This window comes from Phalacrocorax carbo, chromosome 5 (genome assembly GCF_963921805.1).
Source record: "Phalacrocorax carbo chromosome 5, bPhaCar2.1, whole genome shotgun sequence".
Classification (NCBI taxonomy): domain Eukaryota; kingdom Metazoa; phylum Chordata; class Aves; order Suliformes; family Phalacrocoracidae; genus Phalacrocorax; species Phalacrocorax carbo.
In genome coordinates, this window is record NC_087517.1 from 69,703,291 (window position 1) to 69,717,868 (window position 14,578).

The window sequence follows — 14,578 nt, forward strand, 5'->3', positions numbered from 1 at the left end:
CACCTTCAGCCCCTTCCGACTCGCCGCGTTCCCCTGCCTGGGCACTCCCCAGTCCCACCAGCACATGGCGTTTGCACCATTGGATGCCTCTGATTGAGCCTGAGGTAGCTGCAACAAAGCCCATCTCCACTGGGAGCGGCCTCATCACCACATTGCACCGGAACCCTCCAGGCAGCTCCCCTCCTTGCACGCTATTTTCTCTTTGAACACTCGGTGAAGAATGGCTTTCACCGAGCCCTGGAACCAGCGCTGCCGGTAGCTCCCCGCCAGGAAGTAAATTAATGGGTTAATGCTGCTTTTTGCGACCACATGCAGGGATGATGAACTTATCCTAAGTTCATCATGTTCAACAAATAAGCCTTGCAAAACTCGCTCAACAGTTGACAGTTAAAGAAACAGCAAAGATGAAGAAGAGGCTGGTGAGGGGAAGCACTATGTACAGCCATCATTTTGTGGGGTACGTCGTGCTGCTAATGTGCTTTTATCTACAAGTGGTTCCTGTCATATTATCTCATCCTTTAGCATCACATTTTCATTGCTTATTTTCTCTCCCTCTTTCATGTGTTTTCCCTCTTTTGAATATTTCTTGGGAGTTACCACCTATGCTTGTCACCCCCAAGACTGATGTCCTCCAAGGACGTCCCTTGATTTCACGTGGTGAACAAATGATAACGAACAAGGTCCACAGTCTTTCCAGGGAGCCAGCCTGGAGCTGCAGGAGTTGGGGCCAGAAATAAGGCCTGCTGCTGCCTTCAGGACCCTGGAAGAGAATCAGGGTGCCTCACATGGACAGTTTAGAGTCCTATGTTGTTCGCGCATGCTTCATGGGATAAGTCTTTTTATTCCCCTTTCCTACAATTTTGGGCTGATAAAAATCAGCTTATCATTGTCATCCACCATGAAAAACATTTCCCTTTAGTGATTTCTTCTATGGCTTTATAACATCAAATTTCTCACAAGTACTATGTTCCATGCTTTGATACATTAAAGCAAAGCCTTTATCTGATGGCAATGTAGCCCAGAAGAAAGTTGGGAGAAGTCTTCAAGCACCAGTTTACAAGTCATTAGAGACACTGAGCAAAGCCCTCATGCTGTTGCACATCTGCACGTCAGTGATTTCCCACTGTTGAGGGTCCCCGGCTCATCTCTCTCTCTCTCACCTTTCTGCTTGTCCCTGAGAATGATTTATGTACCCCTCTGTGTTCAGACAGAGCTTTCCCCATGCAGTCAAGCGGTGCTGCCAGGAAGTAACAGGAGAGCACGTTACTTTGCAAAACTGTCCCCAAAGCCTCCTGGTCTGGGGCAATACGCCCTTCGTGCACCTCCCGCTTTGTACACGAACCATCCAGCCAGCGTCGTCCCTTTTTGGCACAGTGCTCCTCCATTTTCCTTCACCTCCAAGAATATTGTGCTTGCCCTTGGGTCTGTGGGGGTTGTCTCCTATGGTATTGGGCTATAGCTAAGTTACTTGCAGTATGTTCCAGGTTTTGCCACACATTATGGCAAAGCCCCTCTATGAGGGAAAAGTGCCCACAGGGAAAGAAGGGGGAGGTCTTGGAACACCAGATACACACAGTGAAAGCCAGAAGCCCCTCTCATGATGGGACAACACTGGAGGACAGTAGGAGGAGAGGGAGGAGTTGATGTGACCAACTCATACTGACAAGATTGCCATCCATGGGCCATGGAGGGGAAGCTGTCACTGATGTGATGAGATTGTGCACTGAGTCTCCTGACCACGGGGCATGATGTCTGGGCAAAGGACTGCTCATCAGGCACGAGGGATGAGGCCAAATCAGAGCGGGGTGGCCACAGCAGCCATCACCAGAGCCTTTCTCCTGGCAAGACTGGAGGCCCCATGTGCTGGGGATCCCACAGCAGGAGCTGGTGTACCCAGGAGCACCGGGAGGTAGGAGGTGGGGACAGGCAGGTGGGAGATGCCTCCTGTCCAGAGGCAGGGCTGGAGGGGTGGGAGCCTGTCCTGGGCACAGCAGGGGATGGGGTCCTTCCTGGTTCAGCCTGGGGCTGGTATGGGGCTGTGGGGGAAGATGGCGAGTGCTGGGGGTGGTGATGCCCCTCATTTCCTTCTCCTTCTTCATCTCTCCTAGGAGGTGGTAGGAGAAGGAGAAGGCGGCCACCCAGAGCAGGGTCATTTGCCATGGAGGAGGCCATCACAACAGACCTGTGTCTCTGTTCAATGGGAGAGTCAGTCGGTCTTGTGGATCACAGACTTTTCCGGGTGACTTTTTTTGCACTGTTTTGTTGGGCTGTTTGGCTCTGTGGGATGCTGGAAAATGTGGTGGTTGTGCGGTTCCTGGGCTTCCGCATGAGGAAAAGCCCCTTCACTGTCTGCATCCTGAACCTGTCCATTACTGACTTCTCTCTGTTCCTGTTCCTTCTTGTTAAACTTACATAACACATTACTGTAACGGCCTATTGTATTTTCTCATTTCAATATCATTTGACCAATTACATCCTGATGGATCTGTTTCTGTTTTGGCACTTTGCCAGTGTGTATCTCCTGACAGTGATAAGCATGGAGAGGTACCTGTCTGTTTTGTTCCCAAACTGGTACCAGCGCCGCCACCCAAAGCACTTGTAGGCATCATGTGTGGGATGCTCTGGGCTCTCCCCTGAAGTTTTGTTTCCTTGGCTTTGATTAGTTGTTATTTGAACATAAACTGTGAACAACTATTACACAATTTAAGTACAGTGAATTCTCTCATTTACTCTTTATTCCCATTCCTTTCCAACCATTCCCTTTTCAGCAAACTCCAATGGGGCTCACAGACAACACCCAGGAAAACTCTGTTGCTGCCTTGCTCGGTGTTATCTTCTTGCTCATCTTCAGGTTTCCTTTCAGTGCGGTGATTTTCCTTAATCCTATTTATTTAAACCTGTTTTACCTTCATATTTCTTACCTGCTGGCGCTGCTGAACAGCAGCATCAACCCATTCATTTACTTCCTGGTGGGGAGCTGCTGGCAGCAGCCGTTCCAGGGCCCTCTGAAAGTCATCCTCCACCAATTGTTTGAAGAGAAAGCCACGAGCAAGGAGAGCCACATGCCAGAGGGCACTGCAGCAGAGACCACTCTGTAAGGCACTGCTGGCGAGGAGGCCTGGAGATGTGGAGCCTCGCAGACTGCCTGGGGGATGGAGGCACAGGGGCTCATAGCACAGACCCAGCACAGCACTGCTCAGCCAGGCTCGGTCCCAGCGCACAGACTGTATTCTCCATTGCAATGACCCTCCCTGATCTTGCCCCACCCAGTGAATAAATTCTGGCTCCCTTGGCTCAGCAGATGATTTTTGTGGTGTTTGGGGGGATTTCTTGCCTGGGAAGTCTAATGTATTAGGCCCTGGGGGAGCTCTGGCCATTTCTGCTGGCAAAGCAAGGCAGGGCTCTTCAAAAAGGATTGGAAAAATGGGCAAGCCAGGGGAGTCATGCAGGCATTTCATCAGCACCGGTGCAGCGGTGCTGAAGTGAACAGCTGAGCAAGGAGTAGAGGCAATTGCTACCATGGGAAGCAGCTGTGCGGCTTGTCCATGGGGTAACGCAGCTCCCTCCTAACCCTGGTTCCCTTGGCATGGAGACATTGCAATGGCAGTGCTGGCCATGCCTCGAGCCTCTACATCTGCTGCCGCTCTGATGGGAGGTGGAGGGTGGGGACTCCTGGGAGAGCCACTTGCTCCTGGATACCCTTATGAAGAGAAGCTAGCCAGCAACTCCACCAACCCCACCAAAATCCCCTCCCAGCCCAGCTGAACTCGTCTGCCTCATCCGAGCAGGAGCAGGAGCCCCGGGCCCCACTGCTCACCCACACCATGGGCTCAGAGGGCTGTGGGGACACATCCAGCACGGGGCCAGTGGCAATTTCACAAATATCTGCGGGGTTGATGCCTCTAGATGGCAGGAGAGGGGTATGGATCACACAGAGCAACCTTGCTTTTCCATCTAAAGAGCCAGACAGCAAAGTCAGCCCTGCACTCCCAGCTGATGGAAAGACAAACAAACCAACATCAGGAAGGGCTGCAGGGCTGGGGAAGAAACAAGAGCATTCTCTTGTACTCTAAGTGGGAATTTGTCATGCTGTTTAATTCCAGGGTTTAATCATTCTGAGAAAAGTGTGGGTTCAACAGCACTGGGGGATTACAAGTGGCGTGTTCCAGCACTCACGTTCATGCCAAGAAGTTCACACAAGGTCCCGCCTTCCATCTGTCCTCTGGGGCAACATGGCTTTTTGCAACAGACTACGGCTGGCTGACAAGACTTCGTATCCTGGAGGTTGTCACCTCCCTGCTGGGGTCTCTCAGGGACCAGACAGCACAGTAAGCATCCTTGCAAAGGGGCAGGAAATCTGCTCCAGCCCTGCTCCTATCAGTCCCTGCAGGAAAACCAAGAGAGGATTTCAAGACATGTTTCACTTTTCAATATTTCCACAGAAGTTTTGTCCACAGGGACAAAAGCAACCCAAAGGAGGCTTCAGCCTCTGTTGCCTTACTTTAGCCAAGGCTATGATACCCTGTCTTCCAGATTAGGAAGGGGAGACGGGGGGAGCTATGTCTCCAGAAAAGGCACTGATTTTGGAAAGAAAATATTTTAAGGCAAAGAGTGAGATGACACTGTGCGACTCAGGATGCCTGATGCCAAAAGTCACATCTCTGATGCCAGAGAGAAACACAGCGAGCAAACGCCAGCTGCAGGAACTGCGGTGGGAACTTGCTCTGGCACAGCTCCCCAAACGCTCCCCAAACACGCCCCAAGCCATGCCGTGAAGCAAGACAGGGGATTACCAGATCAGATGTTCTTGGCAAGTCAGAGACACTAATTCCTGTATTCTCTTTGCTCGCAGCAAAGATTTCATTGTAACTCTGCTGAACACACTCTGTGTCCATGACCAAAAAGAGCCTGAAATAGGAAAATTAACATAACCAGGTGTACGGACCACTAAATTTTATGGAAGTTAGGATCATCACACTGCTCATCTGCCTGTGCAGGCTGGCAGGGAGTGGGGCCATCCTTTGGTTCCCCAAATTCAGCATCAAGAGGAAGCCCTTCACTGCCTCCATTCTGAACCTGGCCATCCTCCGGAGGAGGTGAGCAGCTCCTCTTCACAGCTGTTGCAATGACTGACTGTACTCTCCAAAGTCCTGATCATACTGATCTTCTTCTGGTTACCTACCTAAGGCTTCGTTTTGTTATTACTCCTAAATTCTATTTGGATTTCTTGTTTTTTTGTTTCCAACATGGTAACTGTGAGCCCAAAGTTTGTTGAAGACACAGCAACTGCACGGCTTGTCACTGGTGAACAGAGCAAGGCTGACTCGACTGTCAGAGAATGGCTCATTTCCTCTCATACTAAAGCCTCTGTCTTGTCTATGAGGAGGACAGGTACCTCCAGAGCATGATGCAGCTCACCCTAAGGTAGGCACCTGCAATAGCTGGGATGAGCCATCTGATGACAGTGCCAAGACCTCGTTCGTTCTGGGAGGGACCTGGCAGCAGATGACCTCTGCTGAGAGACCTGGGTTTGTTCAGCCTGGAGAAGAGAAGGCTGAGGGGGATCTCATCAGTGCTTATAAATATCTGAAGGGCGGGTGTCAGGGGGATGGGGCCGGGCTCTTTTCAGTGGTGCCCAACGCCAGGCCAAGGGGCAACCGGCACAAGCTGGAACTGGGAAGTTCCACCTGAACATGAGGACAAACCCCTTCCCTGTGCGGGTGCCCGAGCAGGGGCACAGGCTGCCCAGAGAGGCTGTGGGGTCCCTTCCCTGGAGACATTCACCCCCCGCCTGGACGCAGCCCTGTGCCCCTGCTCTGGGGGTGCCTGCTCCAGCAGGGGTGGGACGGGGTGAGCTCCAGAGGGCCCTTCCAACCCCTGCCATTCTGGGATCCTGTGATCTGTCTGGGATCTTTACAGTTAGCAGAGATGTATCTCACTGTAAGAACCCTCCAGCTGAGCCAAACCACAGCAGTGGAGCTGCCCACACGTGCTGAAAGCTTTCCTCAGGAACAGCTGAGCACACCAGCAGAGCACCTCCTTGTAGGGTGGAGAGCTGAGGCAGGCAGAGGTGGAAAGGCAGAGTTAAGACCAGAAGGAAAGGACCTCGCAGCATCGCAGCAACTAGGAGACTGCTGGGAAAAGTGGGGAGGAGGCACACAGCCTGACAAGGGACATCATCCCTTTTGCAGGAGGCAGGGATGCCTGTATTCACCCGCCCATTTCCCTGCCTCATACACAGTGGGAGGTAGTCTGTCCTTTCCCACTGCCTTAAATCCAAAGGTAACTAACATGCCACTGCTTTTAGAAAGAGAAGCTAAGTATACCCAGTGGGTGGAGACTCACGCTCTGAAGACAACATGATGATATTAAACATCTAAGAAGAATTTATTAACAGAGTTGTTTTACAGAACAGGGCAGGAGTCTCCCATAATTGAGAGGGGTTTATTTCTCCCTCTCTCACTTTCCTGTCCTTTGGAAATTAAAAACTTTCTGAGTTACAATCTGTTGTCCAGGAAAGGGATCCCATCATCCAGGAGTGTCTCCCAAGGCAGGTGCAGAAGGACCATGATCCTCCTGCGTGCTTTTCCTGCTTCCCAGGATCTCCCTTGCCTGCAGAGTCACCCAGGTCATTACCTATCTGAGCTTCTTGTTGTAAAACCAAGAGTTTTATAGGTTTAGTTATCATGGCTCTGTACCTGTACTGTGACAAGTTATTGATTTACATTCCAGCCTGTCTGGTGACATGTAGCTCTGGGCTGAGGGACGAGCCAAAGGGCAGAGAAACTTCTGTCACCATCCAGGTCCCAGAGGCCATGGCATCAGTAGCTCCTAGGTCTGCTCTGCTGATGCCTTTTCTCCCTCCACACGTCTCTGCCAGCTGCATCTTCCCAACCTTTCCCTTGCGCTCATACTAAAGTTAGTGCAGCCTGGTGGGGAGTCGTACCAGGAAACAAAACCAACTTGAAAGCAATGGTTTGTTGGTGGCTTTGTCCACAGGCAAATGAGAGCTGGTCTATCCCCCAGCTTCTTGATAGCAAGGGCTGACACAGGGGGGAGAGAGAAGCAGAGAAAGCACTGCCTTTTAGCCAGGGAGTGCCTGAGCCAGGCTGCAGGGATTCAGCCCTCATGGCCTCAACAGGGTCCTTTCCATTGTTTTCCTTCTCTCTCCTTGTATCCTCTTTCACATGAAAAATCTTGTATTTAAGAGTCTTCAGGCAGAGCTGGGTTTTTTGGGTTGTTTCATTTTAACCCCACTTCTGTTGTTTATCTAGATGAGGAACAGACGCACCAGAAGTGCATACAGACCTCAGGTCACGGTTGCGAAATAGCATTTGCTCATCCAGAAAGCCCGAAGGAAAGTGGGAGGAACCACAAAAGGCACTTCCAGTCATAAACGTTTGCATGTAGATGGCCCGTGTGATGTGCAAACAAAACTCAATTTACAGCAGAAGCAATGCATTTTGGGGAAAGCCTTCCAGGGGCAATCCCAAACACATGCCTACTTGCCCAGTAACAAAGCTGAAGGTGAAGTCTCCACATATTCTTACACGTGTCAGCACCCGCTGGAGATGCACACACAAGGGTTTGCCCAGGAACTGTTCTGCCCTGCTGTGCCAAGCTTTCTTATCCACCCGCACTCTGCTTTTAAGTAGACACACCAAAAAAACCCCACTGGCAGGAGCAAAGACCATCCATGGTTCTGTCTTAATAGTGCGCAGGGTAGAGCAAGCTCACTTTTGAGACAGGAGAAGCTCAGAACCGTTGGATAGGACAGATTCAAAGCAAAGGTTTCAAAGCAGAAGGTTTTGATGGGTATTTCATCACACTGCCCAGTGTCCAGCCCAGGCAGGAGTTCCCGTGCCACCCAGCACGCTTCCTTGTGCTGCAGCTAATTCTGTTCATCTGCAGCCAGACCCGCACGAAAGCCATCTTCCTCGGCTCGCCTCGGCTCACAGGACACCTCCACCCCTAGAGCATCTTCTCTCAGGGAGAGGCTGCAGAGGTTTAAACAACTGTTTCTAATGTGTTTTCTCTGGGAGTTTCACCTCTGTTTTGGGGCTCTGTTACATCTTCAAAAGCCCCCTGGAAAGCAACCCTAAGAGAAAACGTGAACTTGTTTGCACAGCTCCCAGCCAGGATGTAAATAACAGGCTTGATGCTGCTGTTCACACAGGCGAACAGGAGAGAGGCACCAAAGACAAAAACAGAAAATTCAAACAGCCTTAGCAAGAGCCAGTAACCAAAATCAGCAGTGAAGAAGGGGAAGAAGAAGACAGCTAGCAGGACCACAACACAGAGCTTCTTTGGGGGATATTGCGACGAACAGCACAAGACCCTGGCAAGCAGGGTTAGACCAGAAAAAATCAAGATAAGCACTGATAAGAGGTAGCTCAAGATGAAGACAGTGAGCGCTGCAGGGTGGAAGTAGATGGTCATGGTGAGCAGGAAGGAGAGGGCCCAGAGCAGGGTGCACACGAGCACTGGCAAGTGCTGGCTGCGCTGGCAGGGGCAGCGAGCCTGGGGGAGGATGGACAGAGATGTCATGGCACTGAAGGCTACCAGGAGGTAGACGCTGGCGGTGAAAGTGAAGAGGATGGTGATGTTCAGCACAGTTGTCACATCCTGCGAGCCCAGCTGGTGACGAAGGCTCTCTGGGCCGTAAAATATCACAAGGGCGATGGCGATGGTGAGGAGGAAGGTGAAGTCGGCGATGGCCAGGTTTAGGACATAGATGGTGACGGGGTTCCTGCGGACGCGGAAGCCAAGGAACCAGAAGACAGCCCCATTCCCCGGCAGCCCACAGAAGCAGATGAGCAGCGTGCCAAGGACTTTGCCAAAGTGACCAGCTTCACAGTCAGTCCAGTTGTAGAGACTGTCCTCACACCTCAGCAGCCTGTGATGCCAGCTGCCGTTATATGCTGTCCCACCGGGCTGGCTCCAGCCAGCAGGGCCGGCTCTTTCTGTGGCAGGGAACAACGTGCTCATTACGAAACCTCTGCTGCTTCTCCTTCCCCCTCACACAGCTGGAAGGACAAGATGAAACAGAGATGTGTTAGCAACTCTGCTGTCCCCCCACACTAGGCTTTTCAGACCTTTGCAGCCATGCCCCAGCTTCCCTGTGGAGGAGCACAGAGTGAAACGAGGGACAGGAGAGGTGGGAGGCAGGGTGTGGGGAGATGGATATGAAACACCTGGCACAAGAGCATATACAGAGGTGGAGTAAAAGCTAGGGAGGTGCCTCCTTCCCGGCTTTGGACAGGATGGACCTGGAGGAGGGAAATAATAAGATGGAAGGATTGACCCTGAAGATGTCAAAGAGCAAGTGGGTTTGAGGGTGGATCTGATATGGATTCTCAGGTGTCTAATATTACAACTGATATTACTAAGCCGCTGGGATCCTTCAGTGGGACACTCATTATTCCCCTACGACATTTCCACAATATTTATAGGTCTTAATATCCCAGAGCCCACTATTCCCCAATCAGGTTTGGTGCAAATTGACCAATAGGTTCAAAACCAATATGGGGAGGCACTGATTAGGCTGGGGAAAAAAAAAAAAAAAAACACCCCAAAAAGTCTGACCTTCTTTCTTCTCGCAGCCTGGAGAACTTCACTGGAGCAGACGCGCTGCAAACTCACACCACCTCGCGCTTGCCAGCTGCCGCCTTTATGATGGGATCTCCATGAGGTTTCCTGGAATCACTACTTGGAAAACTGGACTGAAGCCTGCCTTGGTGAGCCCGTGCAGCATCCAGCATGAGGTCTTTCTCAAGTCCTTTCACAAACCATTTTGATCTGTGTTAGCCAAGCAGGTCATGTTCTCAAAGGTCCTTGCAAACAGGGAACTGTTTCATTGCGTTTAACAGTATCAGTCTTCTGGTTATAATCTATTCTTGGCTTTGTACAGGAAATGACTAACAAAAAAGAGTCTCGGAAAACAGACCTATGGGAAAGGCAGATTGTCTCTGTCAGGTTCCTCTTTCATTTCATTTTAAAGGAACCCAATCCCAAAATATTTGTATATTTGAGCTGGCTGAACTTTTCTCCTGTATTTCCAGGGATGTATCTTTAGGACCCTGTGCTACCAGGTTGGTGTTGCTGCAAAACTTCTCCTTCTGATTCAGACCTAGATTTGCCACTTGTATATAACAGTATCACAGTGGTACTTCACCTTCAAATACACAGTTTCCAAGAACGTGCCTCCTCTCTCCCTCGCTGACACTGCGCTTGTGTCCCCACCTACAGAATCACACCCCCCCCGCGCCAAGTCAACCCTTTCAAGCGCAAACAGGTCATGATAAGGAAAACATCAAGGTACACCCGCATGATGCCGTGCAACACAACGCTCACTGCCCGATCTAACCGTGCCCTCGACGAAAGAGCGGAATCACCCAGGGTTGCTCAGCTTCTGCTTTCATGGACAATATTCTGAGCATGTTTGCCTAAAATTTTCATTTCCAACATGAGATTTACAGGTTATTTGTTTGTATTGGGGCCAGGTTTGTATGTGTTCAAAGCAGCTACATTCTGTAAATATTATGGCTCTGGTAGCAGTTGTTTCTGTGTGTCAGGAAAGCTAATAAAAACATCTGGCAGGCAGAGCTCAACCTCCTCGAACTATCGCCTGCGAGACCCTTCCCATCCTCTGTTTCTCTCTCTTTTCTTGGGTCTGCCCTGGCAGTTCGCTCCATGGGCTTCTCCACCCGGTGCTTAGAATTGCACTTTCCAACTGCCATCAGCCCCTCGCCGTCTGTCTGTCCCTCCTCTGTCCAAACTGGCACAGTGCTGTCACCGGGGGCACTTGCCTCTTCGCCTCTCCCTTCCTGCCTCCCCGGTTAAACCCCCTTGGCAGGGTAGAGGTTCGGCTGCTGCCTGATGCTGCCAGCTCCGTCAGCCAGACTGAGATGGATTTTCTCTGTCAGACTGCGGCACAGGAGGATGTCAAGCCAGAAGGAGCTGAAAACATTATTTGTGTCCCTCACCATCACCTCCTCTGGTCTGGGGGCTTTTGAGGATCAAGGTAGTGAGTGGTCAGTGCTTTAGCATCAGTCACCAAGGTCCCAGAAGAAGACAGAGACAAGAAGAGTTGGGACTCTCCATGCTGGGAAGCAGACAAGGTACAGACCAGGGCCCAGGAACGTGGCCATGTTAACGCTGGAGAACGTAACAGATGAGCAGGACTTTCTGGGCCACATCACTTCAGCATTACAAACTAGCAGGCAGCATGAGGGGAGTCACAACTGTAATTTTGAGAACGAGCAAGGGCACCCCATGGAGCCAGCAAGGGAAGAAATTGCAATCACCAGTAAGATACATAAAACACACTTTTATTAAAATAACTTAAAAATAAGTTTGAGATGGGAACCAGCCCTGCCCTTGGAAATCTCATCGAGCATCGCCATGTCCTGCGGGATGCACAACTGTCTATCGCGCCCTACTCACCCCGTCGGGCCAAGGGCCCTGCTCCCGTGGCTGCTGGCCCGGCGTGCAAAGGCAGGGCTGCCCCTCTCCCGGTGCCAGCCTGCAGCCATAGGGGTTTAGGCAGCAATTCCCATCACAGGGGTCTCCCCCACCTCTTGGGAATCTGCCCTCTCTTCAAAGACCCTCTGAAGAACCACTTTGACGGATCCTCCGAACCTGGACTTTCCATAGCTCCCAACCAAGACGTAAATAACAGGATTGCTGCTGCTGTTGACAGAAGCCAGCAGCAGGCAAATCTCAAAGACAAAATTAGTGTAGACAAAGAAGTTGAGGAAGATCTGGACACTGAGTGGGATGCCGAAGAGGAGGTAGAAGAAAACAGTGAGGAAGATGACAGTGTACAGCCTCGCTGGGTGGTGCTGCCAAGAGCTACGCTTAAGCTTGATGAAGAGGATCACATTGGAAAGAATCATAAAGGGTGTGAAAAAACAGAAATTGAGAAAGCACAAGGTTTCAAGAACGATCCTGCAGTATCCAGGCTTACCCCGGTCACACACAAAGTACACCAGCCCTGCAAAGACGCAGGCAAGGCCCCACAGCAGGCTGCACATGGCGGCTGACAGGAGCTTCGGGCGGTGGCATCGGCACCAGAAGGGCCAGAGGACACCCACACACCTCTCCACGCTGATGGCCGTGAGGAGATAGAGGCTGGTGCTGTACATAAGCAGAACCATGGAGTGAAATAGCGGCAGCAGCTGCAAAATCTGTGACTGAAAACAGCTGAGCATCGGCATATGATATATGACAAGGAAAGCCGATGTGCAGAGGAGAAAGCAGGTGTCCGCGACGGCCAGGTTCAGGAGGTAAGCAGTGAAGGGGTTTCTTCTGATGCGGAAACCAAGGAGCCAGAGGATCGACCCATTCCCCACCAGCCCACACAGGCAAATCAGCAGCGTGATGCTACCGGTGATGATTTCAGGCGTGTGTTGTGCCAAGCACCAGGTTGCATTGTGTCCATCCCCATAGGCTGTGCTCTCCATAGGTGCTGAGGACACTGTACGCCAGTCATGGGTCATGTTGTTGGGATGTCGGTCCATCTTCCTCCTGTCTCTCTCGTGCTCGCCTGGAGAAAGGCAAGAGAAGGTGGCAAAATTAGTGACTCTCAGGTCCGCAGTACTGTGAATGTCCCCTGGTCATTCAGTCTTCCCCCTCTCCTCCACAAGCTGCAACCCAAAGAACATCAGAACTGAGCAGAGAAAATAAAAAGAAGTGAAGCAAAGAGAGGAGCGGAAGAGGTCAAGAGAAATAGGAATAGGAGAGAAAAGCTTGCGCCCAGGGTGGCAGGAGACAGTCAGAGAGCTGGAAGAGGCGTGGAGGGAGAACGAAAAGACGTGAAGAGTCATCTGCCCTTTAAGGACTGAAAAGGCGAATGGAAAGGCTGAGGAAGAGCAGAGCTGTGTGCCCCAGCAGCAGGAGCAGAGGCGAGCCCCAGACCCCTCTCACCAGGCACGGGGAGGGGGGTCTAGTGAAGGCAGAGTCCTTGCACAGCCTTGGTATCCCAAATTTGCAAATGCCAGTCCTCTCTGACAGGCTTGCAGGTGAAATTTCACAGAGCTGCCATGCCAAAATTCTCCCAGACAAGATCCAGCCACCAGGAACAAGGTAACTCCATGATGAGGTTCCTCCGAGGGTCTACGAGCAGGCTCTGGTACCCTGTCTCTTCCGCAGCTCAAGACCAAATGGGCCCTGGGGCCACAGTCCCGGGTTTCTGCTGAGGGCTGGGTGGCTGCTGGCACACAGGCGTGCCGGCGTTTGGTCATCACTTTTGAGAGCAGCGGAAGTTGCTTGCTAAAGTGTCACCCGCACAGGATGGGTGTTGCAGATCAATCTGCTGGTTCCTTCAAGTGCTTCCTCCTTGCAAACCTGCTGCCATGTTGGGTATGAAACAATATTCTTCTCTCTCAGTCACTTCTCTTCTGCACCCAGCCACAACGGCCCTGAGATGTGTCACGGTTCCCATCGTGTGAATGTCCACTCTTTGCTGTCACACAGAAGCCACCAGCTCCCCATCGACGGCAGGGAACCGATGGTCGACACAGCACCTGCTGACTGTCACTTCCCGGCTTGCAAGAGCTGAGCTGGATGCCTCCATCACCCCTTGTTGTGGGGCGAGTGGGAGGGAAGTGGGACAGTATGACGCACCCAGCCGCCGGGCACTGGGGACAGCACAGACCGCTGGGTCTGCCCTCCTCTGATGCCAGCGAGTGGGTGGCTGCTCTGTGCCCCGTCCTCAGCTCTCACCTCTGCTGAGGCTGCAGGATGGAGGGGGCTTCTGCCCACAAGCGACCTCTGCGGGGCAGGACCCTCCTCACAGCCCCATCCCCTTGCCCTGCTCCAAGCATCTTTTTCAGGGCCAGGGAGATCTGTCCCGCTTCCTTGTCTGCTGTGCAGCAATTCTAAACAAATACCTCAAAAGAAATCGTTGGAGGCACCCAGAGCAAGGGGAAGCAAATGCGAATGGCTGGGAGAGCATCCCGTCCAGCCCCAGGCTGCAGTCCTGCCTGCACCTCCACCCTAAATCCTGCCTGCCTGCAGGCAGAGGGGTGGAGGGGGTGCGGCGTGCTGGTGGGGTACTCTGCTTCCCCCAAGACTTTGATCAAGTGGAAAGCGAAACACTCCTGACGTTAGTTAACAGCCCTGATTTGGCATGCATGAAACGCAGGCTCCTTCAAACCCCTCAAAAAATAATGTTTATTTAAATGCTAACAAAGCTGGACCAAAGGAGCGCTTCGATGCCATGATCTGCCCCGCCTGCGCCTCCGAAGGGCCCGAGCTGCTCCAGCCACCACCTGGTTTCAGGAGCACCTTCAGCTCCGCCGCGGGATCACGGGCTCCCTCCGACACCAGGAATGGGGCTGCACTGTCACACTTTTTACATTCAAAGGATGGATTCAACAGAAAATGAGATTGAAGGAGGGAGTAATAGGACCCGTTAGCAGGACGGTGAGAGCCCAGCCAAGGTAAGGCAGAGGCTGCTGTGGGTCGGTTCCTCCTGGGGACTCTTTTTTAGCCAGTGGCCCCGGGGGCACTGGAGAAACGCACCCAGCATCTATTTGGCTAGGTTTCCCAATCGTTTGCAAATGTTAAATATTTG

The 14,578-nt window shown here is 51.9% G+C and overlaps 2 protein-coding genes and 1 pseudogene across 2 annotated transcripts; 1 reads left to right on the forward strand and 2 right to left on the reverse strand.

Annotated features, from left to right (window-relative positions):
- Window positions 1-2,158: 2,158 nt before the first annotated feature.
- On the forward strand, window positions 2,159-3,098 carry LOC135313640 (proto-oncogene Mas-like; annotated as a pseudogene).
- Window positions 3,099-6,369: 3,271 nt separating this feature from the next.
- LOC104051881 (proto-oncogene Mas-like) lies at window positions 6,370-10,136 on the reverse strand. The gene is made up of 2 exons (XM_064452932.1): window positions 9,586-10,136; window positions 6,370-9,026 (listed from the first exon to the last, which is right to left on the reverse strand). Exon 2 carries the CDS (start codon window positions 8,986-8,988, stop codon window positions 8,008-8,010), a length of 981 nt encoding a protein of 326 aa, XP_064309002.1. The 5' UTR covers window positions 8,989-9,026; window positions 9,586-10,136; the 3' UTR covers window positions 6,370-8,007.
- Window positions 10,137-11,320: 1,184 nt separating this feature from the next.
- Window positions 11,321-12,545, reverse strand: LOC104051880 (proto-oncogene Mas). The gene has a single exon (XM_009513025.2). It carries the CDS (start codon window positions 12,519-12,521, stop codon window positions 11,541-11,543), a length of 981 nt encoding a protein of 326 aa, XP_009511320.2. The 5' UTR covers window positions 12,522-12,545; the 3' UTR covers window positions 11,321-11,540.
- Window positions 12,546-14,578: the final 2,033 nt, after the last annotated feature.